The sequence below is a fragment of the Lepus europaeus genome, chromosome 12, assembly GCF_033115175.1.
Source record: "Lepus europaeus isolate LE1 chromosome 12, mLepTim1.pri, whole genome shotgun sequence".
Lineage (NCBI taxonomy): Eukaryota > Metazoa > Chordata > Mammalia > Lagomorpha > Leporidae > Lepus > Lepus europaeus.
In genome coordinates this window covers 1,526,515-1,554,287 of record NC_084838.1, presented here as the reverse complement: position 1 = coordinate 1,554,287, position 27,773 = coordinate 1,526,515, and the positions used below count along the sequence as shown (strand labels likewise).

The 27,773-nt window shown below is 72.8% G+C and overlaps 1 protein-coding gene across 2 annotated transcripts; it reads right to left on the bottom strand.

Moving 5' to 3' along the window:
* Positions 1–1,252: 1,252 nt before the first annotated feature.
* On the bottom strand, positions 1,253–23,364 carry GPSM1 (G protein signaling modulator 1). 2 transcript variants are annotated; one of them, XM_062207246.1, is made up of 14 exons: positions 23,261–23,364; positions 17,009–17,230; positions 16,388–16,523; positions 15,713–15,855; positions 14,249–14,372; positions 14,048–14,163; positions 13,695–13,850; positions 13,050–13,158; positions 12,268–12,391; positions 6,981–7,051; positions 6,480–6,638; positions 3,663–3,789; positions 3,139–3,347; positions 1,253–2,266 (listed from the first exon to the last, which is right to left on the bottom strand). In XM_062207246.1, the coding sequence occupies exons 2-14, from the start codon at positions 17,227–17,229 to the stop codon at positions 2,060–2,062; spliced, it is 1,902 nt and encodes a 633-aa protein (XP_062063230.1). In that variant the 5' UTR covers position 17,230; positions 23,261–23,364; the 3' UTR covers positions 1,253–2,059. The 2 variants fall into 2 exon arrangements, with proteins under 2 accessions (XP_062063230.1, XP_062063229.1); XM_062207245.1 differs by lacking the exon at positions 23,261–23,364 and adding an exon at positions 22,566–22,646.
* Positions 23,365–27,773: the final 4,409 nt, after the last annotated feature.

Here is a 27,773-nt window from a genome sequence, read left to right as displayed (position 1 = left end):
GTGCGCCCGCCCACCTGGCCTGTGGGGGACCCCCTCCACTGACCCCTGGAATCGTGCACCCGCCTGCCTGGCCTGTGGGGGACCCCCTCCACTGACCCCCGGAACCGTGTGCCTGCCCGCTGGCCTGTGGGGGACCCCCTCCACTGACCCCCGGAACTGTGCACCCGGTCTGAATGGCCACTCTCAGATCCACCCTGCCGGACGCCCTGCCCGTCACAGCTCGCCGCCTCGCGCCCCAGCCCCATCTCAGCCTGACCTTCCTGCCTGAGGCCGAGAGCCTGGTCCACCCGTCTCGGCTAACAGAGCTCTGGCCCACCCCACGGCCACCTCCTCACAGCCAGCGCATCCCAGAGGGAACCGAGACAGCAGGGCCGGCCATGGGGCAGTGCTCAGGCTGTGGCCAGTACTCTGGGCTGACCAGGTCGGGGACTGACCTGGCCGTGGCCTCTCCTCTAGTGGTGGCAGCTGCTGGGACTGGGGGCTGGGGGTGGGGGCACAGGAAGTGCAAGCCCCACCCACTTCACACCCTCATCAACACCCCCCCAACCTCCCCAACCCCCCCCCCCCCCGCTTCCTGGCGGGATCAAAGGCGCCCGGTCTGAGCGGCCGCTCTCAGATCCACCCTGCCGGACACCCTGCCCATCTCAGCCTGACCTCCTGCCTGAGGCCGAGAGCCTGGTCCACCCGTCCCGCTACAGGCTGTCTGCACAGCGCAGTGGTCACGGACCTTCGGTGGGCTCCTGGTTGCGGACACCCCTCCCTCTTCCTGGGGCTCTGTCCCTCCTCCCCGTTACCTCGAATCGGATCCCTGGTCTGCCTCTGAGCAGACCAAGGTGGGAAGTCCCTGTAAAGTGGGCCTGGCCTGCACCAGGGGCGCCCGAGGGGCTCCCAGAGGCTGGGCTGGGGGATCAGGGCCTGTGCCGGGAGCCCCTTCGGCCAGGCAGCGCTGTGGGACTCACTTGAATATACCTGGACACTCAGCCTGGACTGGTGTCGCCAGGGAATGACTCCTAGGGTGACCCCCATGGGTCGGGGGATGGGCGGCAGCAGGGCCTAGAGGCTGGGGGCTGGCGGGCCCCGCCCCACTGGCTCAGATGGGAGGGGCGGGGGTCTCCCTCACAGCTGTAGCAGGGCCCCCGCCCCAAGGGCTCCGTGGATGGGCCTGGGCAGGGCCCTGGGTGGCTGCAGCCTCTCCTAAGGGTGAGGCCCCCGGCCCAGGGGCTCGGTCCGGCGCTGCACCCGGGGACGGCACTCACTGGCAGACTTTATTTTTCAGGAAAAACAGAGAAACGTACCTCTTGGGTTAGAAAGAGCCCGACAACACGGCAGACACAGCAGGGGACACGCAGGTACATTCAAGTGTGCACGGCCGCCCCCGCCCCTGCCCGAGGGCTGGCTGTGCCACGTGGCGGGGGCCAGGCCTGGGGCGCCACTCTGGGGAGGGGCCCACGACCCCCGGGGGCTGACGTGGGCGTGTGGGGCCAGAGCCCTCCCCCGGGGAGAAGCAGTGACGTCATCTCCCCCAGTGGGGGGGGGTGTGAGCTGAAGTCCCCGGTGGTCACTGACGCCTAAGCGGTGGCCGCAGAGCCTGGTCCCCGTCACCCCCCCCTTGGCACAGACCTGGCTGACGGCCAGCGTCCTAGGACAAGGCCAGGCTCACGCGATGGCCACAGCTCGCCTGCGCTGGGCTGGGAGTGGGGGAGAGGAGGGTGTGGGGCGGGGGCGTCCTCTCAGCCCCCCGAGAACACTCAAGGACGCCGTCGGGGCTGGGGGCAGCCGGGCTTCACATCTGGCAGGGCGGGGCCGTGCCCAGGGAGAGGGCGTGGGGGGCTGGACAGCACCGGGGTTGGGGGCCAGCATGCGGAGGGGCTGCTGCCCGGGGAGGGGGGTGCGCAGGGGCTGTGTGCCCAGCGTCCAGCTCAGGGGGCAGGGCCAGTCCCCGGCCATGGCCGCAGGAGGGTTTGGCTTCCCGGGGGGGCTGTGGTCACGGTGGATGCCCGTCAACCCCCGAGGCATCCAGGACTGGGGGCTGCGTGGGCCTAGCCATGGGCGCAAGGCCTTAGCCAGTGCCCGGCTGGCACTGCGGCCGGGGCTCGGGGGGCCCGCCCGCCTCCTGCTCCGGGCTCCCGGCCAGGTCCACCCGCTGCTCGTCCATCCGCTTGGCCTGCACCCTCTGGATGAGGCTGAAGAAGTCCTCGTCTGGCATGGTCGGGCCTCGAGGCAGCACGTCAGGCGGCGGGCAGCGCTGGTCATCGATCCTGGAGGACTGGGTGGACATGCCCCGGGGCCCAGCGGTCAGTGGCAGGGTGGCTCCCGAGGGACTGGCCTGGCCGCTGCAGGCCTCCCACGCCCACCTGGGAATCCCGCTGCGAGCCCTGACTTGGGCACGGTCTCCTGGTGGCTGTCCCCCCAGATCCTGGGCTCCCACCCACCGAGGGGGCGCAGCGATGCCCGCGGGGCCTGCAGACAGCCGCTGGGGCAGCTCCAGGGCCTGCTCCTCAGACCCGCTGACCTCAGCGTCCAGCCAGGACCCCCGGGGTCCTCTGCAGGGCCCGGAGCAGAAGGGAGGGGAGTCGGCAGAGCCCCCGGCGCGTGCGTGTGGGTGGGCGGGGGGCTCGGGAGCGGCTGCCGGCGTGTGTGTGCAGGTGGGCAGGCGCTCTGGGCCTCTCAGGAGGGGCTGTGTTCGAGGTGGCCGTTCGGACGCCTCGCCCACACCTGTGGTTTCCTGTCCTCTGTGGGTAGGAAGGTCGGGTCTGGAAAACCGTATGCTCTCGGCCCCCCCCCCCCCCAGCCTCCGGACCCCCGTGCCCTCCTGCGTCACCTCGGGAGGGGGCGTCTCGGCTCGGCAGCACCCGCCCACCCCCGCCTCGCTCACTGCTGCGCTGTGGGGGCCACCAGCCACTCCCCCCGCCCCCCGGGGACTCGGCCTCCGCCCTGGCTGTGCGCTGGGCGCCAGGCCCCCGGCCCAGGAGTGGAAGGCGGTGGGGACCCCTGAGGCCACGGCATTCAGGCCCCGGGGATCTGAGCTCCAAGCCCTGCACCGCGAGGGGCCCGAGGACAGACCGCAGTGCATAGCCGGTGGCCCCCAGACGCCAGTGGCGCCGCCGAGCCAGCCCCGAGAGCCCGCCTTGGGCGCACCTGATACTTGATGAGCATGTTGAAGAACTCGTCCCCCGGCTCCTGGGCATCCCCGTCGGCCCGCAGGTGGCCCACGTTGTTGTGGGTGATGCGCAGCCCCGGCAGGCTGCCCACGCTGGCCCGCTGGTCATCCAGCCTGCGGCTCTGCGAGCTGGCGATGAGGTCGAAGAACTCCTCGGTCTGGGGGGAGGCCGTCATGGCGGGCTGGGCTGCAGGGAACGGAGGGTGAGCCCGGCCCGGCTGCTCTCGGCTGGCCTGCCCTGCCGCGCTCAGCGCCGCCTCCGGGGCTTCCAGGAGGTGACAGGAGACAGCTCGGCCTCCCACACGCCCGTGTTCCGGAGGGCGGGGTAATTACACGCTTCAGGGTGCAGATCCGGGCACGAGCGGGGAGGGGGTGGGGGTGCGCGGTGACGAGGTGACAGGGGGCACTTTGCAGCTGGCCCGCCCACCCCTGGGGATGAGCGGCTGCGCGAGCCCAGGCCCCCACCGTCCAGCCCGGGAGCGTGGGGCTGGGAGGCGCTCACCGCCTGGCTCCGCGGCGGCCGCGGCCTCCTCCAGCGGGCAGCGCTGGTCGTCCATGCGGCTGTCCTGGAGCTTGCTGAGCAGGTCGAAGAAGCACTCCTCGTCCACGGAGGGCGCCCTGGGGATGCACTGTGCACGGGGCCCCGGGGGCTCAGCGCCGCGGTGCCCCGCCCCGCCCCGCCCGGCCCTGGGACTGGGGGCTGTGCCCCGGCCTCACACATCTCTGAGGCCCCTTGTCTGCCGCCCGCCGCCAGCCCCCCGCCCCGGCTGTGCTACCACCGGGGCACCCACCACGCCTCGGTCATTGTCCGCAGACACGCTGCCGGGCCCCCATGCCGGACTCACCCTTCTCTGGCCTCACCCAGAAGGCTTTGCCCTGGTCCAGTGACCCCCCCACCCCCAGGAAGCCCCTGGCATGGGGCTGGCACCCAGCACTGCACATGTGCCAGTGTCTACCAGCCTGTGGCCAGGTGCCCAGACACACCACCAAGGCCAGGGAGGAGGGGCCACTGCCTGTGGGGTGGGGGTGTGAAGCCCCAGCCCCTCCCTGTGCACCTGCTGAGGGGAGTGGCAGCTCAGGGCCTGCTCAGCCAGAGCCTGTGCCCCGCGGCAGCTCCCCTGCAGGGAGTCCTGGCGTGGTCTGGCCTGGCTGCCTCTCTGGCCAGCCCTTCCCTATGTCCCTGTGTCCCCACAGAGGGCCACCCAGCTCCAGCAACAGCCCTGCCCACCCTTGGGCGACTGCCCCCGGGGCTCCCAGTGGACAGCAGGCACTCAGTGCACACCCTGGGCAGGGCTGACCCTCGGGTGCCCTCCCGGCCCAGGCAAGACCCAGGCCACTGCCTGTGACGCCAGCGTCCCATAGGAGCAGTGGTTTGAGTCCCGGCTGCTCCACTTCTGATCCGGCTCCCAACCGATGGCCTGGGAAAGCAGCAGGAGATGGCCCAAGTGCCTGGGCCCCTGCACCCACAGACCCGGATGGAGCTCCTGGCTCCTGGCTTCAGCTTGGCCCAGCCCTGGGTATTGTAGCCATTTGGCTCCTCCCGGCCCTCACAGAGCTGGGCTCAGAGCAGGTGGGCCAAGCAGTGCAAGACAAAAGCCACGGGACACTGCCCCCCGAGCACCAGGCGCGGCCTGGGACGTCCCGCGAGCCGCGCCACATGGAGCCCAAGCAGGCCCCAGGCCCAGGCCAGGCCGGGCTCTCCCAGATGGGAGACAGCCTCCCCTGGGCCCAGGTGCACCTGACAGAGGGGTGCGCCCCACGGCCCCAGCCCGTCGCCCGACGGTGGCAAGACGGCCGTCCGCAGCCCCCAACACGCAACAGAGCTCCCCGCAGGGTCTGCAGCTCGCAGCACCCCAAGCCCCCCCGAGCTGGGGCCTCCTGGCCAGGGCAGACGCTGGCTCGTGTGGGGTCCTGGGCCTGAGAACCTCGGCCTCTTCCGGCACAGAGCAGCTCTGGACCCCTGGGGGCCCCGTGTCCTGACCGCTCCGCCCCAAAACCTGGCTCCCCGCTGGCCGGACGTCTTGGGATCCCTCCTGCTCAGTGTCGGCCCCCTGGTCTGGGCCCCCAGGGGCCCCCACACTCACGCTGGACCGCAGGGCTCTCCTCAGCGCAGCCAGGAGCTACGCCAGGCAACGGGCCACGTGGAGGCCGGGCAGGACGCCAAGGTGCCCAGCGCCGCCGCCCGGAGCACGGGGCAGCCCCACGCTTAAATAGGACCCAGGGCGAGGGCGCAGCCCTCCCAGCGCCCGCCCGCCTCCCCTCCTCCGTGCGCGCGCGCTCCCCCCCCCCCCTCACACACACACACACACACACACGCCTGCTCCATAAACAGAGATGAGCCCCCGCGAGCAGGGAGCGCTCCCGTCTGGAGGCCTGTGGGCGGGCACATGGTGGGGGGAGGGAACCTCTCCTACCCTAGCGCCAGGCCCTGGCTTCCTTCCAAGGCCCGGCCGGCCAGCAGGAGCCGGGTGCATGGCCGTCCAGGTCTGGGCCTCTGCCGCCGTCCATCCCCCAACCTCTGGAGCTGCCACAAAGGCCATGGCCCCGGCCGCCCCACCCCCAGCCCGCCAAGGAACAGGGAGCCCCTCCCCCACATCACGGCAGCCCCCAGCCAGCGGCAGTGGGCTCGGTGTGTGTGTGGGGAGGGGGTTTCCCACCCGTCCCCCGGACACCTCTCGCCGAGGGACTGTGCCAGCCGTGTCCAGGCTCTGGTCAGTATCAGCCCGGAGCCCCCGCCTGTTCACCTCAGCGCCCCACAGGGCAGGGCCTCCCAGGGGGCTGCCAAGATGGGCACCACCGTGGACGGCACCACCAGGTCCTTTCAGGGACACGCGGGCCGAGCAGGCCCCTGGCTGCCGCTGCTGGACAAGGATGGACGCTGTGGCCTGGCAGGGGGAGCGCCGCTTGCGACGCCAGCGCGGGTTTGAGTCCCGGCTGCTCCGCTTCTGAGCCTGCTCGTCCTCTGGGAGAGCAGAAGCCGGCCGAGGACCTGGGGCCCTGCATCCACGTGGGAGGCCTGGATGGAGCTCCCGGCTCCTGGCTTCAGCCCGACCCAGACCCGGCTGTTGCAGCCACCTGGGAAGGGAACCCGCCTATCTCTGTCTCAGGTTGGACTGGCCACGTCTGCCTCGTCCGGGTCCCATGGGCTCTGCCCCCTCTCCACCACCTCTTTCTTACTCTGCCTTTCAAATAAAATGAATCAAACAAAAACAAACAGAAAAGACCAGGACACCGAGGCCACAGGGGAGGCCCCAGGGGTCCAGCGGCACAGAGCCAGGCCTGGCGAGGACTGCACAGCGGCTGGCTGGGGGGCACCTACCGTGCGGGGCACCTGCACCCGGACGTCGGCGCTGTCCAGCGGGGAGTGGCTGCCCTCCCGGGGCCCCTCCTGGTACTTCCGGCTCCTCACGGGCAGGGGGAGGGAGTCCCTGCCCGGCCCCCGCCAGTCCCCTGCGTGGTGGCTGTCTCCATTCTGCTCCTGGGAGGGGAGGCTGGGTGTGGGTGGGGGTGATTCCCAGCCAACAACCCCCACCCCAGACCCGAAGGGGCAGGCGGGCAGGTTCCCAGAGCAGAGACCGCAGGGGCCCCACCGGCGTCTCCACCGGCTCTGTCTTTCGGGGCACAGCGTGCAGTGTGGGGAGCACGGGCGGCCACGTGGGGTGGGGGGTACACAGGGCTCATCTGTGGCAGCCTTGAGGGTGGCCAGGGACAGATGGGCCCTTCCAGGCGGCATGGGAGGTGACGTGGACGGGCGGGGGGGCCAGCTTGGCAAACACCACAGCCCGGCCCGGGGAACCCACTGCCCGCGTGCCGGCCTCACCCGCTCCGGGGGCAGCCGCAGCAGGTCCCAGGTCTCGGCGCTCAGCCTCTGTGTCCTCTTGGGTCTGGCTCCTGGAAGGCAGCAGAGCTGGTCGGCCCGGGCTTGCGCCTGGCGGTCAGTCCCAGGGACGCGCGTTCTGGCCGCACGGCCCCCACGTGCAGGTGGACGCAGGGTGGGCTGTGCACGGCTCCGGCTGCACCGCCGGCACCAGACAAGCCGGCGGAGGGCGTCAGGACGGGCTGAGCCGGTGCAGCCAGCGGGCGGGGGTCCTGGGCTCACCTGGAGCACCCCCCCTCCCCCGCCCAGCGCTTCCTCTCCCTCCTCTTCTCTTCCACGAAGCACTCCCTGTCCCTCCTTGGTGCTCTGCCCTGGGAACCCGCAACCTACTCCCAGCTCGCTCTGGGCAGCCCGGGCTGCGGAGGGCCTTCCCCTGGACGCCTGTCTGCCCCCTCGGGGCCAGGCGCTGGGGGCGCTGGCATCAGGGCACACTCGGGGGTCCTGCCTTGCTGCTCCCGAATGCATAAACTTGGACCCGACGCCACACTGGGGACTCAGTGCCTCCTCCCTCAGACTGGGCCACAGTGCCGGCTGTACCCGGTGCTTCCCAGCAGCTCTCAGGAGGAGCGCCCTGGCCGCTGCCCCACGCGGCTCGGCTCACACCGCTGAGCCTCTGGCTGGAGGCCCGCGGTGGGCGGGCGTGGACGGGCGCGGGCGCACACCCTCCCTCCCCGGCCTCTCGGGGTCACAGGTAAGACCCCCAGTGAGCAGAGGCTCGGTGTGCCGCCAGGGCAGGAGCTGCCCAGAGCCGGTCCCTGGGAGCCGCGAGAGCCCCTGGGCCCAGGGCGAGGCCTGCAGTGCTGTGCCCGCTCCGTGTCTTCGGGCCCACGGCCCCCAGGCCTGGGGAACAGGACGCCGTGTGTGGGCCAACAGCAGCGGGGGTGGGGGGGTGGGGGGGACAGGACGCCGTGTGCGGGTCTGCTGGGGCCAACAACAGGGCCCCTGGAAGAACGGCAGGCGGGGGCCTCGCTGGGCGGCCCCCAACCTCCACCTGGGGACTGGCAGGGTGACGGCCAGTGGGGGTGCCCTGGCCCCATCACCAGTTTAAGCGGTGGGGGCGGGGACAGGACAGGACTCTGGGGGCCCAGCGCCCCACCCCCCAGCCCGGGGTCCCCAGAGGCAGCGCTTTGGGAACGGGGGGGGGGGGTGCCTGGCTCCTGCCCCGCCCTGGGGAGGCCCCTGCCCACGCCCCGCCCCCAGCAGCCGTGGGGGCTGAGCAGGCCTCTGCGACCCCGGGCATTGGGGCCACGTCCAGCACCCAGCACAGCCCTCTGCCCGGCCCTCCGCGTGGGGTCCCTGGGGCCCGGCTGGCGCCGCACGCAGGCCTCGGGCCACACAGCCTGAACCCCTCCGAGGCCGGCACGGACAGGGGACACGGCTGGGGGTGGGCTTGGCGGTGCTGTTTTCTGTGCGTCTGCTGCCCACCCCGGCCCGGGTCAGGAGTCGGGGACAGGGCCAGGCTGTGGGCACACGGGGCCGCCCCCCCCACATGACGCAAGCCCCGGGGGCGCATCCCAGGGGCTCGACCTGCTTCCCCGACCCGGTCCCCGCCGCCCCCGGCTGCCTCGGGCCCCTGACCCCCCAGCCAGGCCTGGCGCGGGCCGAGGTGCCCCGCTGCGACCCAGCTGCCGTCTGGCTCCGGGGCCGGCCCCTCATGGCCGAGCAGGCACACGGCTACATGCATCCCGTCTGGCTCGGGCCAGTGGCAGCCCAGCGCCCGTGTGCCTGGCCTCCTGCCCCTCCCTGCCTCCGCCCCCTCCCCCGCTGCCCCGTGGGGGCCGTGTGTGCTGACCGCCCGGCCCGGCCCTGGAGTGATGGGTGTTAGGAGGCGAGGGTGCAGGTGGGCGCCGTCCACCGGAGGAGCCGCCCTCCCCAGACCCCGACCCGGGACCGCGGCCTCCAGGACCAGGCCTTAGCAGGCGGCTTGAAGGGAACAAAGCAGACCCGGGGCTCCGGGCTCGCTCCTCCCAGCCCTGCCACAACGCTCAGGCGCCCCTGCCGGTGTGGTCCTGGGTGAGGCTGGGAGCTGTCAGCCACACCCAGAGGCCGGCAGGGAGGTGCCCCCCAATCTGGGTCAGCACAGACTGACCGGCAGCAGGGGCTCTGTCCTGCGGCACCCAAGCCCCCATGTTTTTATCAATGGAAGACTCCTGAGTCCTGGACACCGGTCCACTCAGGTCTAGCCACACCCACTTCCCAGCAGGCCACACCCACTTCCCAGCAGGCCACGCCTACCACTGGCCAAGCCTCCCTTCTCACACCACCTCCTTCCCCCAGAATGAAGCCCCTCCCGCCCCCTCCTTCCCGGGCCAGGAGCCCCCGTCCCAGCTGGGTGTACGCCCTCCCTCCCAGGTGCTGGTCCGGCCCCACGACCCAAGCACGCTGCCAGGTCAGGCTACCCCACAGCTTCTGGGGCAGGGGGTCGGCGGGCAGGGCCACCCACCAGCAGCCCTCCTCAGGGCGTGTTACCCCCCCACTCCCTCCGGAATCTGCCTGGCCACGGAGGCCCTGCTCACCTGAGTGGGGGTCTCTCCCGGGACCGCCCAGGCCTGCCTGCCGCAGCCTCATCCCAGCCGGGCCCCCAGGCCGCCTCCGCTCCCCCAGCGCCCGTCCACCGCGGCCTGGCCACTGGCTGCCCTGTGGGGAGGTGGCTTCCGGGGGCTGGGGCAGGGCACAGGGGCCGGGGCGGGGACAACAGAGGCTGCCTTGTCCCCGCAGTTCACCCACGGCGTCCCCTCCCCCCGTCCGGAGGTGGGCAGTGCCCGGGAGACTCTCCAGACACCGTCCGGTGGACGCTGAGGGCGCCAGGAGCTCCCGGCAGAGGGAGCCACCCTGGTGGCCGACGCCAGTTGTGCATCCCGGGCCACCCTGAGACCCATCTGTGCCCCAGCCCCCACACCTCCCCGGCCAGGGTGGCGCCCAGAGGCCCCGTCTTTCCCTGGTGCCCAGGACGGGCCGTGGCAAGAAGACAGGACCCTGTGCCGGGCCCAGCAGGCCAGCCAGCGCGCACACCTTCCGGCCCTGGAGGCTGGGGTGGGCGGCCAACCAGGGAACACAGCCAGGCAGGGCCGGGGGCCCCGGGGGCAGGGGCAGCTGGCTCCCCGCCAGGCCGCCCCTCACCCACCTGTGGCCGCCCCGGGATGCCAGCTCGACTCGGCGTCTCCCCGCTCCCCCCCCCACATGTTCATCTGTTTTCCAGAGAACAGCCTGTCCCTGACGCGCACCGCTGACCTGCACGGCACGGCCAGGGCCCATGAGTGGGGCCATTATAGCGGCCTGGCCCCCGGCCTCACCCACAAGTGCCCCAAGCACGGGAGCCGCAGCTCCCTGCAGGCCGGCCCGGCCCTCCCGCTGCCCCCTCCGCCGGCCCCCTGGACTGCTGCTCCAGGAGGGTGGGGGTGAACGGACCCCCAGGAGTGGCTGCCGGGGGGGGGGATGGCAGGGAGCAGCCATCCCCTTCCTGCCACAGCCCCGCGTGGCCGCCCAGGACGAGGCAGTGGGGGGTGAGGGGCTCGGGCTGGCCACAGCCCCGCGTGGCCGCCCAGGACGGGGCAGTGTGGGGTGAGGGGCTCGGGCTGGCCACAGCCCCACAGGGCCGCCCAGGACGGGGCAGTGGGGGGTGAGGGGCTCGGGCTGGCCACAGCCCCACAGGGCCGCCCAGGACGGGGCAGTGTGGGGTGAGGGGCTCGGGCTGGCCACAGCCCCACAGGGCCGCCCAGGACGGGGCAGTGGGGGGTGAGGGGCTCGGGCTGGCCACAGGCCCGCGGGGCCGCCCAGGACGAGGCAGTGGGGGGTGAGGGGCTCGGGCTGGCCACAGCCCCGCGTGGCCGCCCAGGACGGGGCAGTGGGGGGTGAGGGGCTCGGGCTGGCCACAGCCCCGCGTGGCCGCCCAGGACGGGGCAGTGGGGGGTGAGGGGCTCGGGCTGGCCACAGCCCCACGGGGCCGCCCAGGACGGGGCAGTGTGGGGTGAGGGGCTCGGGCTGGCCACAGGCCCACAGGGCAGTGTGGGGTGAGGGGCTCGGGCTGGCCACAGGCCCGCGTGGCCGCCCAGGACGGGGCAGTGGGGGGTGAGGGGCTCGGGCTGGCCACAGCCCCGCGTGGCCGCCCAGGACGGGGCAGTGGGGGGTGAGGGGCTCGGGCTGGCCACAGCCCCACGGGGCCGCCCAGGACGGGGCAGTGTGGGGTGAGGGGCTCGGGCTGGCCACAGGCCCATGGGGCCGCCCAGGACGGGGCAGTGGGGGGTGAGGGGCTCGGGCTGGCCACAGCCCCACGGGGCCGCCCAGGACGGGGCAGTGTGGGGTGAGGGGCTTGGGCTGGCCACAGGCCCATGGGGCCGCCCAGGACGGGGCAGTGGGGGGTGAGGGGCTCGGGCTGGCCACAGGCCCGCGTGGCCGCCCAGGACGGGGCAGTGTGGGGTGAGGGGCTCGGGCTGGCCACAGGCCCATGGGGCCGCCCAGGACGGGGCAGTGGGGGGTGAGGGGCTCGGGCTGGCCACAGCCCCACGGGGCCGCCCAGGACGGGGCAGTGTGGGGTGAGGGGCTTGGGCTGGCCACAGGCCCACAGGGCAGTGGGGGGTGAGGGGCTCGGGCTGGCCACAGGCCCATGGGGCAGTGGGGGGTGAGGGGCTCGGGCTGGCCACAGCCCCGCGTGGCCGCCCAGGATGGGGCAGTGGGGGGTGAGGGGCTTGGGCTGGCTACAGGCCCGCGGGGCAGTGTGGGGTGAGGGGCTCGGGCTGGCCACAGGCCCGCGGGGCCGCCCAGGACGGGGCAGTGGGGGGTGAGGGGCTTGGGCTGGCCACAGGCCCACAGGGCAGTGTGGGGTGAGGGGCTTGGGCTGGCCACAGGCCCACAGGGCAGTGTGGGGTGAGGGGCTTGGGCTGGCCACAGGCCCGCGGGGCAGTGGGGGGTGAGGGGCTCGGGCTGGCCACAGCCCCGCGCCGTCCCCGAGACAACGAGGAGGGACCTGAGCGGCCGTGCGGGGGGCCCCAACTCCCTCCTCCACAGCCCTGCCTCGCCTGTGGGGACGGGGCCCCTGTGCCCCACACTCGGACGGCAGGGCAGGCCCCGCTCTGCCCCGCAGAGGCTGACGCGGCCAAGCCCAGCCCGCCCCTCCCTGGACAGTGCCGCTGTCCCGTCTCGGGGCGGCTCCTGCACCTGCTCTCGGGCCCTGCCTGTCTGGGTGCCGTGACCGCCCCGAGAACGGGCCCCCAGCCCCGCACCGGGCACTCACCCTGGGCCTCGTAGCCGGCCAGGTCGGGCTTCTCCACGGCCGCCGGGCTGCCCAGGCGGCCCAGGGCCAGCTGCAGCTGCGCCACGTTCATGCGGGCGGTGAGCTCGCCGTTGCGGTCCCCGATCTGCGGCGACAGGGGGGCTGGGTTGGCAGGGGTGGGGGCTCCCCGGGGGCTGCTGTGAAGACAGGGAGCCCCCAGCGTGCTGCCCTGGACACACTGGACACACCGGGCGGCCTGGCTGACCCCGGCCCTCATTATGTCCCCAGCGAGGTGGCCCCTGCGTCCCCCGTGGCCCCCACGTCGCACCCAGGAGCGCGGCACCCTCCATGGGGCAAGGCCCCGGTCCAGCCCCAGCCGCGTCCTTCCGAGTCCCGGGGCCGCACCGCCTCCTGGCAGTCCCTCTGCTCACCCTGCGAGGCTGCACGGGACCCTCCCAGGCCACCCCAAAGGGGGCGCGCTGCCGAGGGGGGCCCAGCCCACACAAGCGGTGCCATGTCCTGCCCACGCACCTGCTCCAGGGAGGAGAGAGACCCCTCCTCCTGGGACAGCGTCCAGCTCAGGGGTCCAGGGAAGGCCCTCGGGGACGGCAGGGCTTCGCGGCCCAGCTCCCTGGGGGGTGGGTCTCCCCACAAGGGACACCAGCACCAGGGGTGGAAACAGGCCCCTTGCCCGCCCCTCCCCTGCTACCACTGCAGTGGACAAGCGGCAGGCAGGCCGGGCGAGGGCGGGAGGGCAGCCCAGGGCACGGGGGCCCTGCAGGTCTGGGCGGGCGCCCGCTCACCTCCTGGGAGATCTGCAGGTGCTTCTTGGCGAAGGTCAAGGCCTGTGCCGGGCTCCCCATGGACACGTAGGCGTTCCCCAGGCTCCAGCACGCCCGGCCCTCCCCCACCCTGCCAGAGAGGGGAACTGGGTCAGGGCCCAGCCGTGCTGTGGGGGGCAGCGCCTGTGACCTGTGACCGAGGCGCCCTCGGGCCCAGGGGCGCCCGGAGACCATGGGAGGCCGCGCCCCGGGCTGCAGTGACCGCCCGCTCTCTCCCATGGCAGGCATCCATGCTGGAAATCTGCCCGCCCCCGGCCACTTCTGCCTCCAGGGCCTGGCAGGGTGGGCCTGGCTCGCCCCCTGGTGGCCGCCGGGGCCCCACCCTCCAGGGCCCCTCTGTAAGCCTACCTACAGCCCAGCGGCAACCAGGACACACACAGGCCCCCCACTCTCACCACCACCCCCCGAGAAAGCCCCCAGCCCCACCTAAGCCTCTCAGAAGGGCCTCGCCACTGCCCAGCCCTGAGCCCCTTGTCCGGCCACTCCAGCCACCCAGACCTGGGGGGCAGGGGACGCGATGGGCGGGGGCCCTGGGTGACGGCGGGGCAGGGGGACGCCCAGCTCGCCTGGTCCCCGGCAGGGCGGCCCTCTGCCCCACCCACGCACCTGTCGGCCAGCTCCTGGGCGATGAGCAGGTGCCGCAGGTGGTACTCGGCGGCGCGCTCGTAGTCCTGCAGCAGCGTGTAGGTGTTGCCGAGGCTGTAGCAGGCCTGTGCCTCCACCGCCTGGTCCCGGAGCTGCCGCGACAGCTGCAGTGTTTTCCTGGGTCAGCCCAGGGGGCGGCGCGGGGGAGGGGGCCGTGAGCCACGGGCAGACGCCCGCCTGTGGCCCCGAGCTGCGTGGGTCCCACCAGGCTCTGCCGCCCACCGCAGCCACGGCTCCTGGCCCCACCCAGCCGCCACTCAGGCTGGGGCGGGGCGGGGGCACCCAGGGGCCCTGCCCCCCCAGGGCCTGCCTACTTGTAGTACTCAGCGGCCACATCGAAGCGCCCCAGGAAGATGTGGGCGTTGCCCAGGTTGCTGTAGGCCCTCCTCTCGGCCGCCTTGTCCCCAAACTCCTTGGCGATGGCCAGGCGCTGTGGGACAGACCAGGGTCCAGGGCCTCACTGAGCGCGCCTGGGGCCCGGCCTGCGCCCGTGTCCGCGGCCCCCCTCCGCTCACCTCCTTGTGGAAGGCCGTGGCTTCCGAGAAGTTCCCCAGCAAGTACTGGGTGTTGCCCAGGTTGCCGTAGGCCCGGCCCTGGGCCGCGCGGTCGCCCAGCTCTTTCACCAGGCTCAGGTTCCTCCTGGGGGCCAAGTCCACCTCAGCGCGTCCTCCCGGCACGGGGGGGGGGGGGGGGGACCGTGGCCCCTGTACCCCAGGCAGCAGGCGCCGAGTCAGGGGCGGGGGCTCCCGGGGGTGGGGTGTCTGAACATCACGGCTTGGGGGTCATGGGGCTCCCGGGGGTGGGCCGTCTGAACATCACGGCTGGGGGGTCGTGGGGCTCCCGGGGGTGGGCTGTCTGAATGATGGGGGCTCCCGGGGCTGGGCTGTCTGAACATCACAGCTGGGGGGTCGTGGGGCTCCCGGGGTGGGCCGTCTGAACATCACGGCTGGGGGGTCGTGGGGCTCCCGGGGTGGGCCGTCTGTATGATGGGGGCTCCCGGGGGTGGGCTGTTTGAATGATGGGGGCTCCCGGGGCTGGGCCGTCTGAACATCACGGCTGGGGGGTCGTGGGGCTCCCGGGGTGGGCCGTCTGTATGATGGGGGTTCCCGGGGGTGGGCCGTCTGTATGATGGGGGCTCCCGGGGTGGGCCGTCTGAATGACGGGGGCTCCCGGGGCTGGGCCGTCTGAACATCACGGCTGGGGGGCTCCCCGGGGGTGGGCCGTCTGAATGATGGGGGCTCCCGGGGCTGGGCCGTCTGTATGATGGGGGCTCCCGGGGCTGGGCCGTCTGAATGATGGGGGCTCCCGGGGCTGGGCCATCTGAACATCACGGCTGGGGGGTCGTGGGGCTCCCGGGGTGGGCTGTCTGAATGATGGGGGCTCCCAGGGCTGGGCCGTCTGAACGTCACGGCTGGGGGGTCGTGGGGCTCCCGGGGCTGGGCCGTCTGAACATCACGGCTGGGGGGTCGTGGGGCTCCTGGGGCTGGGCCGTCTGAACATCACGGCTGGGGGGTCGTGGGGCTCCCGGGGTGGGCCGTCTGAATGATGGGGGCTCCCGGGGTGGGCCGTCTGAATGATGGGGGCTCCCGGGGGTGGGCCGTCTGAATGATGGGGGCTCCCGGGGGTGGGCCGTCTGAATGATGGGGGCTCCCGGGGGTGGGCCGTCTGAATGATGGGGGCTCCCGGGGGTGGGCCGTCTGAATGATGGGGGCTCCCGGGGGTGGGCCGTCTGAATGATGGGGGCTCCCGGGGCTGGGCCGTCTGAACATCACGGCTGGGGGGTCGTGGGGTTCCCGGGGTGGGCCGTCTGAATGATGGGGGCTCCCGGGGGTGGGCCGTCTGAATGATGGGGGCTCCCGGGGGTGGGCCGTCTGAATGATGGGGGCTCCCGGGGGTGGGCCGTCTGAATGATGGGGGCTCCTGGGGCTGGGCCGTCTGAACGTCACGGCTGGGGCCCGGGGCCCGGCCGCTGCACTCACTCGTAGAACTCAGAGGCCCTGCGCAGTGTCTCGCGGACGGCGGGCGGCAGGTGCCCCGGGTCCTGGGCGGCGTTCCACGACAGCTGCTTGCCCTTGGCGTGGTACACGTTGCCCATGTTGTACAGAGCCCTGGCCTCCCCGACCTGCGGACGGCAGGGCAGCGTGTGGGCGGGGCCTCGGGGGGCCACCTGGCAAGCTCCGCCCTGCAGTGCCCTGGCCACGCCCCTCCTCTGCCAGCCCCAGGGGGCATCCTTCTCCGATGCCCGTGGGTTTGCTGCCCTCGGGCCTCAGGGAGCGAGGGAGGTCAGCACAGGACAGCAGGACGTCCAGCACAGCGGGGCCCGCCCCCCTGCACGTCTGCCTGGCTTCCTCCCAGAGCTCCCGTCCCCTGGTGCGGGCCCCGGGTGTCCCCAGCCGGGCAGGGCCAGGCTGGTGGCGGAGACCCAAGAACTTGAGTGGGACAGCGCCACCTCCTGGGCCCTGCGGGCAGTGACTGCGGTCACCCGGATTCCAGGGCAGTCAGCGGCGCGTGGGAGGGGCGGGGCCCGGCCCGGCAGCACCAGCAGGAGCCAGGGTGCCCTGTGTGTCCAGGGGCTGCTGCTCCCCCAGGCCACTCGTCCCCGACTGCCCACCCCAGACCCAGGCCACAGGCAGGGCGGCGGGGCCGGCACCGACCTTGTCCCCTTGCTCCTGGGCGATGGCCAGGTGCCGCTGGCAGCACACGATGGCCTCGTCGAAGCGGCCCAGCACCTTGAGAGTGTTGCCCAGGTTCCCACTGGCCTTGGCCTCCCCCATGCGGTCGCCGATGGTCCTGCGAGCAGGAAGCAGTGAGGGGCTGGGCCGTACCCCTGCCCACAGCTGCCACGGGCCCACTGGGAACGCATCCCAGCCCCGGGCCGAGGCACCGACGGGCACACAAGGCTCCCGTCCGGGAGGCCAGGGCGGCTGCAGGGCCTAGAGGAGGCGGGCGGGGGGTGGGGGCGCCCCTGCAGGCCCTGGCAAGGGGCTGCAGGAGGAGGCCCATGGGCTAGGAGGTCCCGGGGAGGGAGGAAACCCTGCGGGCAGAGCTGCCGGCAAGTGAGCCCGAAGCCCCAGGCCAGGCGCGCGGCACGGCCTCTGGGGGGCGCTGCAGGGCACACAGAGGCACACGCACACTCAGGGAACTCCGGGTGACCGGGTGACCGTGGCGAGCTCGTGTGCGGGACACGGGGCCACGTCGTGCACAGGACGCGGGGTGAGCGCGGCGTGGCGTGGCGGGGCGTCCCCGTCAGGCGGCCCGGCCGGGCCGGCACTCACCGGGCCAGCAGCAGGTCGTGCTTGTGGTACTCCAGCGCCCGGGCGAACTCCCTCAGGTAGAAGTAGGCGTTGCCCAGCTGGCTGTAGATGGCACTCAGCGTCTTGAGGTCCTCGGTGCCCACCTGCACGGCCGCCTCAAAGAAAGCCACGCCTGCCCGGAAGTCCCCGGCCTTGCACAGGCGCTCCCCTTCCAGGGCCAGCTCCAGGCACGAGGCCTCCATCCTGGGCGAGGGCAGAGGAGGGGGTCAGCGCCCACTCTAGGACACCAGGGACCAGGGACCACCCACCGTCCTGCTGAGCCACAGCGGCCGCGACAGGCCCCTCCCGTCACCCACTGCGACACCACCAGGAGGGGCTGGGGCCTGGAGGCCACTTCCGGGCAGAGGCAAGGCCGCACCAGGGGCAGCCGGTCCCCACCAGGACCCCCGCCCCGCAGAGCTGAGATGGCTTGCGGCTGCCGGCGGGAAGGGCTGCGCGCCGGCAGCAGGCTGGGCCACAGAAGCCCTCTCTCTCGGGTCCTGCAAAGCCCCCCCGCCCCGGCGGGGTCTCCAGCGCCTGCTGACCACGCCCTCGGGACACGGCCATCAGGGCAGCGGGCAGTGAGGCTGCCCTGGCCCCACAGGCGCTCCGCGGAGGCCCACTGCCCGGCCCCCAGCCCCGTGAGCGGCAGGCGGCAGCTGGCCTCACTCCTGCCTTCTCTCCAGCGCTTTGGAGGAGGTCGGAGTTTGCAGGAAACGCGGGGTGCTGCCCAGCGTCCCCACCAGAGCCCCGCCCCCGCCCCACAGCGAGGGGGGGTGGCCACCGAGTGACAGTGGGGGGCACGAGAAGAGGGGCTTCCTCTCTTACTTGGGGCGGTTTCTCAAGGCCCCACACTTCAGCCCACTCCCCACGCGGCCACGTCTGCGTTTGCAGGGTACTGGGGTCACCAGCGGCCCCAGCCCCCTGCACCCCCCAGGCTCAGGGCCTCCTGCTGGGGAGCCCCCTGGGCCCCCATAGCCCCCTGCACGGGACGAGCTCTGTTCCGTCCCTCATGTCCTCCAGGAACCAGGGCCAGCCCCTGCCCCACCACCCTTCCTGACCGGGGGTCTGGTGCTCAGGGGGTGTCCCCCGACCCCACCAGGCTCTCCAGGACAGGGGGCGGCCTGGGTTCTCGGGATGGCGGGCACATGGAGGAGAGGCCTGTGGGCAGCTGGACCTCTGGGCCCCGGCCTGCTCCAGACGGCCTACGCGGAGCCCCGCTGGCAGCCCGGGTGGCTCCCGCCTGCCTGTCACAGGGAGTCGCCCCCTGCCGGGCGGTCGGGGCACAGTGCCCTCACAGTCACGGCTCAGGGTATGCACGGTGACACAGGCGGTCCTGGTGACCGCCCGGGCAGAGCTCAGAACCCACCAACCCCTGCCCCCAGTCCAGCAGAGGCCAGGCCCGCAGAGGCCACCCACAATCTGCCTGGCTCCTCGCCACGCTCCCCGGGGAGGGCTTCCGGCTGCCACGCCGCTCTCTCAGGTGCCCATGGTAACCACGGGAGCAGCCACGCGAGAGCCCACTCCTGCGGCCGGCCTGCTCGGCCCCTGCCCAGCCGTCACCAGGTCTGTACAGCTCATGGCCACCGTCCTCCCAGAGCAAGGGGCTTGGGGTCTGCCGCAGGGTGTTGCCAAGCCGTGCGCCTGGCTCACGGGGGCGGCCTCCCCCACCCCGCACCCCTCCCCACCCGGAGCTGTGGCATCGGCCGCCCGGAAGTCCGAGGCGGTGTACTGACAGTCACCAACACGCCTGCCAAAGCTGGGCCAGGAGCTGACCGCAGCAGGGACCCCCTGGAGGGGAACCAGGCAGGGTGTCCAGGCTGGAAGCCCCGCCCCCTGCAGGGTTCCCAGGACGGCAGCAGACCCCGCCCCGGCCCTGAGCACCCCCAGCCCAGCGCCGCACCTGGTCCGGTGCAGGTTTCGCATCTTCTGCACGTACAGCCACAGCTCCAGGCCCACGGGCAGCAGCAGCGGGCGGGGGCGGGGGGCCCCATACACCACCTTGCACACGGCCTTCTCTGCCGGGCTCAGGGCCATGGGCTGGGCCTCCACGGCGGGGGCCTCCCTGCGGGCTGTGGCCATGGGCCAGCCTCGGGCGCCCCTGCCCCTCCCTGCCTCCAGGGTGGGGGGCTGAGCGCTCAGCAGCCGTGGTTCTGGGGCAGCCGGGGCCTCTGGCCTGGACCGTGGGGCGTGAGGGATCAGAGCCGGATCAGCACCGTCAGCAGCGGGGCTGGGCGGGCGGCCAGGCCGTAATCCTGATCCAGTCTCCCCGGGGCTGGGCTGGGCAGGGCAGGGGGACCCGACCTCCCAGCCACCGCTCTCCCACCTGCACCAGAGCCCAGGCCATCCGGGACCCCGGGGGTCTGCCCGCAGCCGGTGCCGGGTGGCTTCTGAGCAGAAGCCTGGCCCGCCTGGCCCGGTCTCCAGGAGCGCCCTCCCAGGGCCGGGCGACGCCAGGAGGCCGGGCGGTGCTGGCCCCGGCCCCTCCACTGCTATCTGGAGGCCCCCAGGTTCTCAGCGGCCCCCTGGGGACCCCAGCCCGGCTTGTCCTGCTGTGGCCTCTGTGGCACCAGCTCCCGGCACACGGCACGGGGCAGCTTCAACAGACACGGAACACGGAGTCCAGGCCGAGCTCGGGCCCCAGCGCCCCGGTGCGTGCCGTGCCTCGTCTCGCCTCGCCTGATGTCCGCGGTGAGCTCCAGGGCCCGCGGTCTCCCCAGGGGGCGGGACACACTGGGCTGGGAGTGGGGGGCTTGGGAGGAGCCTCCAGCGCCCGTGCTCCCACCTGCCAGGGCCCAGACCCCTCAGCTGAGTGTGACCCCCAACCCCGGGCTGCTGGGGGAGGGGCAGCGCCCAGCCATGAGCAGGCAGGCAGGGCGCCCTGTGCACAGCCCCTTGGGTGCGGAATCGAAGCCTCCCCTAGGGGCCTCCTCTACCACCCCTCCCCTGCAGTGCCAACCCCACCCCAAGGACGCCACTGCGCAGCCATCGGCCCTGGTTGGAGGTGTGCATGGCGGGGGGGGGGGTCCTGGGGTGAGCAGGAGCCGGGGAATGGGGGGCGGGGAGCTCTGCTCAGACAGCAAGCCAAGCACAGCCCGGGACGCTCCCCTCCCTGTCCTGGGGCGCTCAGTGAGGCCAGCCCACTGTCCACCCCCAGGACAGCTTGGCCGGGGCCTCCTGGCCACTGAGAGGCTCAGATCCTCCTAGGATCTGCACCCATTCGGCGGAGAAGATACTGGAACCTGGGCCCCACACCACCTGCCTAGGTCTACCAGCTTTGCAGGCTGTCAGTCACCCAGCCAGGTGTCTGGGCACTGGGAACCCCGCCCTGCAGGACTGCCCAGGGCTGCCCGTGGCCTCCAGGATTGGGGTCCGGCACGGAGGGCTTGGGCCCCCCATGGGGGTGGGGGCACCTTTGCCGGACACTCACGGCTTCATGGACAGACAGCCCTCGCCCTCCCCTCCCCTGCAGCCTGCCTCGGGTGCCCTGGGACCCGCCCGGCCTGGCCCCGCTCCAGCCTGGGTCCCGGAGGAGGCAGACTGTGGCGGCAGGAGACAGGTGCTTCTGCCCGTGTCCCGGGCAGCAAAGTGGCGAGTGGCTCCCTGGTGGCCAGCCTCGCTGCCGTGGCCACCACGTCCTGCCGGGCACCTCTCCAGGCGGGGAGAAGCCATGCCTGGGCCACACCCACCTGTTCTCGGCCGCTGCCCTGTCTGGCCTCCTGCCCTCCCCCAGACTCCTGGCTCCCAATCCTGCCCCCAGCTCCCAGCCCCGCTAACAGCAGAATCTGCACCCTCGCCCAGCTGTCACCTCCACTCTGGCCCCGGGGCAGGCACCCAGGCACCCAGGAGACCCCTGCTCACCAGTGGCTCCAACTCCCCTGGGTCCTGTCCAGCCAGCCCCAGAGAGGGCGGGGAGAAGGCAGGGGCAGGACAGGGCCGGGGGTGGCGGAGACCAGAGGGACGCAGGGGTCACTCTAGCTTCAGGGCGGTGAGGCAAGGGTGGCCAGGTCATCGTGCCCCGGGGACGCACCTGGGCGGGGGACAACGAGGGGGGATGGCCTGGCACGTGGCCACGGGAGCCCTGCCCTACACCTGAGGTGCCAGTGCCCGCTGCTTGGGGTGCACCTCCGAGGTGGGCCCAGGGGCTCCTCCGCCCCCTCCCAGGGTCCTCTCGGGACTCGGTGGGCTCACAGGCACAGGCCTGACTCCCGGGCCGTGTGGTACAAGGGTCCCTCCAGCCCCCACTTGTGAGGACCGAACTCTGCTCTCTGGGCAGGGCAATGGCACGGGGGGACGGCACAGAGACCAGCAGGAACCCCGCCCAGGAGCCGCCTGGACAGGTGGGCTTCTCAGACCTCACCGGCTCAGGACCCCCCAAAGCTAGCCCTGGCCAGTGACTGGCCGCCCAGACCTGGCTGTGGGTCCAGGGCCCAAACTCCCCCAGGGCCCCCACCACCCCCCGCCCGGCTCTGCCCTTCAGGTTTCACGTGGGTCTCAGCTGGGAGGGTCCCAGGGGCCCCTCCGAGTGCCGTCCCTGCTCGGGGCCAGCTCCCAAGGCCAGGGTCCCGTCTGGCGCGTCCCCCGGGCCCCCAGGTCAAGCCTGAGTACTGACAGCCCCCGCCTGCGGGGCCCTCAGCTCCCTGCGCACTCCCAGCCCGGCTCTCAGGTGGACGATGGACCACGGACGAGCCGTGGGAAACACCACTGTGGATTCCCTTGGTGGGGGTGGGGGCAGGCCTGCGGCACCAGGTGCCAGCAGAGCCAGCCTCCGCCCCTCCCCCCATGGGGCCGTGCTGGATCCCCCGACCACACAAAGGGGCTGTGTCTGCCCGGCCCCACGGAGCAGGCCCAGGGCGGGCAGCAGGGCCTCCTGTCTCCGGCTGGGGGTGCCCGCACACGTCTGTGGCCAAGGCGCCACAAGGCTGGAGTGCAAAGTCCCGAGAAGCCAGGCCTCTCTCTGGAGACCACCAGGCTCTGGGGACGGCCAAAGGGGACCAGGACAGGGTGTCGCCTGGGCCTGTCTGGCCCCCCCGCCAGCAGCCAGGCCTGCCCCCCTGAAGCCCGTGCCCACCCTGCTGGCTCCAGGCCCAGCTCGGGACCACTCTGGGGGGCACCCTCGCCAGGCAGGCTTGCAGCCCCGGGCAGGCCGCGGTCATCCTCTGCGGCCAGCCGGGCCCCCAGCACACAGCCCGGACCGCTGGGGTCACCTGCGAGGCACCGGGCGGCAGTGGCTTTCCAGGCGGGCACACACCCACCTGGCCCGCGGTCCGGGGCCGCCCAGGTCACCCCGAGCCCCGGCGGAGAAAGGCCCAGGGCAGCCCCCGCCCCCACCCCGTGCCAGCCGGCCACAGGGCCCCGAGGCCGCGCTGCGGCCGCCGCCTCTGTCCCCGGCCCGGCCCCGGGCCACGGCTCCCTCGGGCGGAGCGGCCGCCGCCCCCACCCGCTCCCCGCGCGGCCCCGGCCACGCTGCGCGCCCGCCGCCGCCTTTGTTCCGAGCCGGCCGCCTCCCGCCGCCCCGGCAGCCCCGGCCCCGGCCCACCTGGAGTGGAGGCGCCGGGCGGCCGGGCCCGGGAGCTCCTCGGCGGCGGCCGGGGCCGGGGCCGCCATGGGTCGGGGGCGCGCGAGAGCGGAGCCGCGCCCGCGCCCCGTCCGAGCGTCCGCGCCCGCGGCAGGCGCCGAGGAAGTGGTGTGCGCGGGGCCGGCGCCCCTCCCGCGTGGCCGTGATGTCACCGCCGCCCGCGCGGGGAGGGGGCGCCCGCGGCGCGGCCCAGGCGGGAAGCTGGGGGCAGGCCCGCCGCGGGGGCGGGGTCGAGGGCAGGGGAGGGGGCCCCAGTGGCGGCCCCGCCCCTCCTCGGCTCCCCCCACCCCCAGTCTGCCGGGCTGCGTCGGTGGGGGCTGCTGGAGGCCCCGTGCCTTGGCTGGGCAGGTGTCCCCTCCACCTTGGCGTGTGGGAATGGCGTGGGGGAGGGGCTGCACCCGCCCCCTCCCCAGCTCCCACGGGGAGCCTCTAAGTCCCCTGAATGGGAAGCCCCTTCCTCCAGGGAGGCCTCCGGCTTGGGAAAGGGTGCAGGTGGCACGGCCCAGCCGCGTTGCCCCTCTGCCGGAGAGTCCCGGGGAGCCCTGGGAGCCCGGCCTGGGTGCTGAGGCTCCGTGCCCACCCGCAGCTCTGGACGGCTTTAGGGCCTCCCCCTCCCCCACGCTGGCCCCAGGACAGCCAGCACGCTCAGGTCTCACCTGCTGGCTCCGTGCGCCGGGGCCCAGTCCCCGTTGGTCCTGCTGTGGTCCGAGACTCCCCAGGCTGGGCGTGGAGACAGGCTGACTGCCCGGGAGCCCAGCGGGCTGCATTCCTGGCTGCTCCTCCCTGCGCCCAGCCCCGCCCCAGACGGCCGCCCCAGGGTCGAGAAAATGCCAAGGCCACCCCGGCCAGACCGTCCCACGTCCCACGGCTCGGCAGCTTCGGGCCGGGGAGAATGGCACTGAAAACAAACATGAGATAAACAAGGTCTGGCAGAGGAAGAGGCCGCGGGGAATGGAAACCATCGGTGCCCCCCAGGCGCCCTCCCCCAGACCGCAGGGGCCGGCTGGGCCCAGCTCCCGGCCTTGGCTGGGACGTGGCGGGGTGGGCGGTGCCGCTGGCCGGGCACCCACTGGCTCCTGCTCCACGCTGGCCGGATGCCTCCTTGGGGTGCCCTGAATTGGCACCGTCGCAAGGCAGGGGCTGCCCTGGGCCGGCCTGTGCCAGGCCCGAGTTGAGCCTCCATCTCCAGGTGCTGCCAACGCCAGGAGGCCCAGACGGGCCCACCCCACCGCAGCCCCCTGTGTCGGCAGCCGGACCGATGACAAGGGGCCCCTGAGTGACACCCTGTGGCAGAGGGAAGAGGGGTGCGTGGCCCTGTGGCTGGGCCCTCGCCGGGCGCCTGTGGTGGCCGGACTGGTCGGTCCCAGGCTTCTCAGAGACCGCGAGAGCCCCAGTGGTCTCCGGCAGCCGCGGCTCAGGCTCAGGGCCAGGCCCAAGTGGCTCGGAGGCTGCCCCGCCCCCAGCGCTTCGGGCCCCGGCCCACTGTAGGGACCTCCTGTGCCGCCGGACCAGAGGCTCGGCGTCTGTGCAGAGCCACTGGGGTCCCGGTGCCCTCGCTGGGGTGCTCGCCCTGCCCCTTCATCCAGGGACTCACAGACGGTCCCCGTGGGGTGGGGCCAGGCCCACTGTGGCTCACGTCGGGAAGGGGGCTCCTGGGCGAGCAGCCAGGCCTGGCCTGGGGGAAGAGGGACCCCTGGGGACACCTGCCTCATGGTGTGGGGTGGCTCCCGCCTGCTCCCCCGCCCCCGGCCTCCCGGGGGGCCTCATGGCATCGTGCCCTCTGATCCCGCCCCCCGGAAGTCAGGAGCCCACCGCTTCCCTCCCCAGGGGGCCTGATCCCCAATGACATCAGAGAGGAAAACAGCTTCCCCTGGGGACCCAGCTCCAGCCAGCAGCTCGGGCGGCAGGGACGCGGCGTGGAGGCCTCTGGGCCCGGGCGCAGGGGTGCCAGCCCAGTCACTGCCTTGGCTGCTGGCACGCCCAGGGCCCTGCCGCTCCGTGGTCAGCAGCAGCAGCGCCGCCACCCACGGTGCCCGGCCACTCAGCCTCCTGGCAGGCGCCACCTCATCCCAGCTCGGGGAGATGGACCGCAGGGACTCCGCCAAGGTCGCCTTGTCGAGCCGCGTGGGGGCGGGCGGTGGGAACACCTGCCGGGCCCTGGGGAGAGCAGGCCTCCGCAGGACAGGAGGTGTCCCAGCCCCCCCCCAGGCTCGCCGGGGACAGGAGCGGCAGCCCTGGCCTCCTTAACCCTGCAGCCCCTCCCTCCCCCTCCCTGGCTCCTCTGAGCAGGGCCCGCGGGGTCCAGTAGGGACCTGACGGCTCCCGGCTGTGGACTGATGGCTCCTGGCCGTCCTCTGCTGTGGGGAGGGGAGAGGTGCCCGGGCAGTGGGGGGTAAGGGGGAGACGGTGGTACAGACAGAGATTGGAGGGTCTCACACACACACAGGAGCAGGGATGGCTCGGGTACTCGGGCCCCTGCTGCCGTGGGAGACCCAGGCTCCTGGTTCGGCCTGGCCCAGCCCTGGCTGTTTCGGGCGTTTGGGGAGTGAGCCCGAGGATGTCCAGTGTGTTAAATAAACCAAACATCTCTCTATAGGAGGGACGGCATCAGTTCTGCCGCCGTCTCCGAACACTCTCACATCCAAAGAACGCTTGGTTTTGCCGCCATCAGAGAGTCGGATCCCCGAGCAAGGGCTTGTCCTGTGTCCCCGCCCCCGACGGTGTCACTGGCCCCGCAGGGACCCCAGAGTCCTCGGGGAGTGGGACTGCCGGTGGGAGAAGGGTCCATGCCCGTCTCTGCAGGGAGCCAGCGAGGAAGCAGGCCTGGGTGACACACGCCTGCCCCAGATAGCTCGCGGTCCTCCAGGTCGCGTGAGGCCGAGATGCCAGGCCGCGCCTCATTCCTTGGGTGCTCGCTGGCAGCTGCGGGTTCATCACCAGGTTATGTCCCTGGGCCGTGGGGTGGGCGGGGCAGCAGGAAGCAGGCACGTGCTCGCTTGTGCACGTCCGGTGTCCCTGACCTGGGGCTTGGCCGTGGGCTGCCCGGGCCCCGTGGGGGCCGTGCCGGGCCTGGTGTCCCTGACCTGGGGCTTGGCCGTGGGCTGCCCGGGCCCCGTGGGGGCCGTGCCAGGCCTGGTGTCCCTGACCTGGGGCTTGGCCGTGGGCTGCCCGGGCCCCGTGGGGGCCGTGCCAGGCCTGGCAGATGGGTGATACTGTGAGTGCCGGGAGAGAGACACACGTGTGTGCAGACACAGGCACAGATGGACATGTGTGCACACACACTGCACCATCAGGGAACCCAAGCCACAGGGCAACCTGCTGCTCCAGGCCGACCCAGGGGACAGAAGCCTCACCCAGGGTGGTGCCAGGGGGGTCTTCTGCCTGCTGGGCGGCTCCCCATCCTGGAGTGCCGTAACGGGGTACAGACCCGGGCCCCCCCTCCCAGGACTGCCCCCACCAAGGAGGAACCATGGGCTCCTCCCTCACAGCCCTAGAGGTCGAGGTGCAGGTGTCAGCAGGGCCGGGGCTCACCAACCCCAGCTTCCAGTGCTGGGGGGCACGTGGCTGCTCCCTCGCCTCTGCCCTCCCTGGGCCGTCCCCTCCCTTCTCACCTGAGCCAGGCTGCTCCTACTTCGCTCCTTATCTTACCCCGCCTCCAGGGCACGTGGCCCTGCAGCTCCCTGCGAGGTGTCCTGGGGGAGCCGCCGTGCACCTGCCGCACCTGCCTTCCAGGGCCTTGGGCAAACTCTCACGTAACCAGGATCGTCTACGGGCACGATGCTCTGGCCGTGTTGTGGCCGTGGCTGGGACGTGTGCGTCCTCCCCGGTCCACATGCCGGGACCTCAGGCCCCAAGTCATCGGCGCACGAGTGCCCTCCCCGTGGGCTCCGGCGAGGCCCCTGTCACAGCTCGATGTTTCCACCCCTTGATGGGCAGAGGGACGGAGAGCCACAGAACAAGCTCCCATCCGCCACTCCGTGCCCCAAATGCCGGCAGCGGCCGGGGCTGAGCCGGCCCAAAGCCAGGAGCTCCTGGGTGGCAAGGACCCGAGCACTTGAGCCACCCTCTGCTGCTGCCTCCCAGGGTGCTCGGTGGCAGGAGCGGGACTCCGGGAAGGCATGCGGGCGTCCATTCTAACCATACGGCAAATGCCCACCCCAGCTGGCCTTTGTCAGCCTTCTGCCACACAGGGCACCAGGCGTCACCTGCCGTCCCCGGGCACCGTCGGCTGGACTTAGCTTCCTGGAGCAGCACCGAGGGAGGGCCCACAGCCCCACGAGGCCCCCACAAACGAGGGGGGTCTTCTCTGCACCCCTGGGTGCCGGGCAGTCCTTGCACTGGACATCGGGCTGTTCACCCAGCACACCGGTGGGCAGACACCAGCCAGGGCACGGGCAGACACGCAAACCCAGACCGGGGGCCAGGAGGCCGACCCCTGCCCGGACCCCGCCTGCCCAGAGGCTGGGAAACCACTGGCTCCGAGCTGGGAGGTGCCCAGAGGGGTGCCCTCGGCCCACGGCACGGGCCGGCCACAGCTGCCTCTTCCACTGGTGGGGCCCGGCCCATGGTGGAAGCCCTGGGCTGTGAGGACAGGGCCCGGCCATCTTCAGGGAGGCTGGGGCGTGGGAGGCAGTGGAGCTAGGCCAACGTGGCGAGGAGTGGTGACCTGGCCAGCAGGGTCAGGACAAGCCAGGGGCCGGCTCAGGCCCAGCCCAGCTGCTCCCCAGCTGGGGCCCTGGGCCTTCCTGGCCCACTCCCCCTGCCTCGGCGAAACAGCGGTCAGCGGGGCGGGGGGGGCCTGCAGACCCCTCGGTGTGGACAGAGAAGCAGAGAGGGTCCGCGGCCACTGTGCCGACGCCTCGGAGCCCTCGGCCGCCTGCCCCTGCCCTGCAGTCCCCCGCCAGCAGCCCAGGAGTCCAGGCACCTCTGGCACAGGGGTTCCACTGGCAGTGAGACCAGAGGGAGCCCAGGCGCCAACGGGGCCGCCCGGCAGAGGGATGGGACAGGAGGACCCTCCTGGGCCTTGGCCATCCCAGGCCCTTCCCCCAGCGTCCCTCATGCGGCCTTGGCTCCTGGTGCTGGGGGCAGACCCACCTCCCACATGAGCCTGGAGGACTTTGGTCCCCACGGGACCCACTCACCCCCACGGGAGCACAGCACAGGCTCCGA

What these genes read in the sequence shown, in the direction of transcription:
- GPSM1 (XM_062207245.1), bottom strand. Translation starts at nt 22,633, where the DNA reads ATGGCGGCCCCGGCCCCGGCCGCCGCCGAGGAGCTCCCGGGCCCGGCC. An exon ending in GCCCGGCGCCTCCACTCCAG is followed by an intron (nt 17,231 to 22,565) that starts GTGGGCCGGGGC and finishes GCCCTCGCCCAG; the next exon opens with GATGGAGGCCTCGTGCCTGG. An exon ending in CACGACCTGCTGCTGGCCCG is followed by an intron (nt 16,524 to 17,008) that starts GTGAGTGCCGGC and finishes TCCTGCTCGCAG; the next exon opens with GACCATCGGCGACCGCATGG.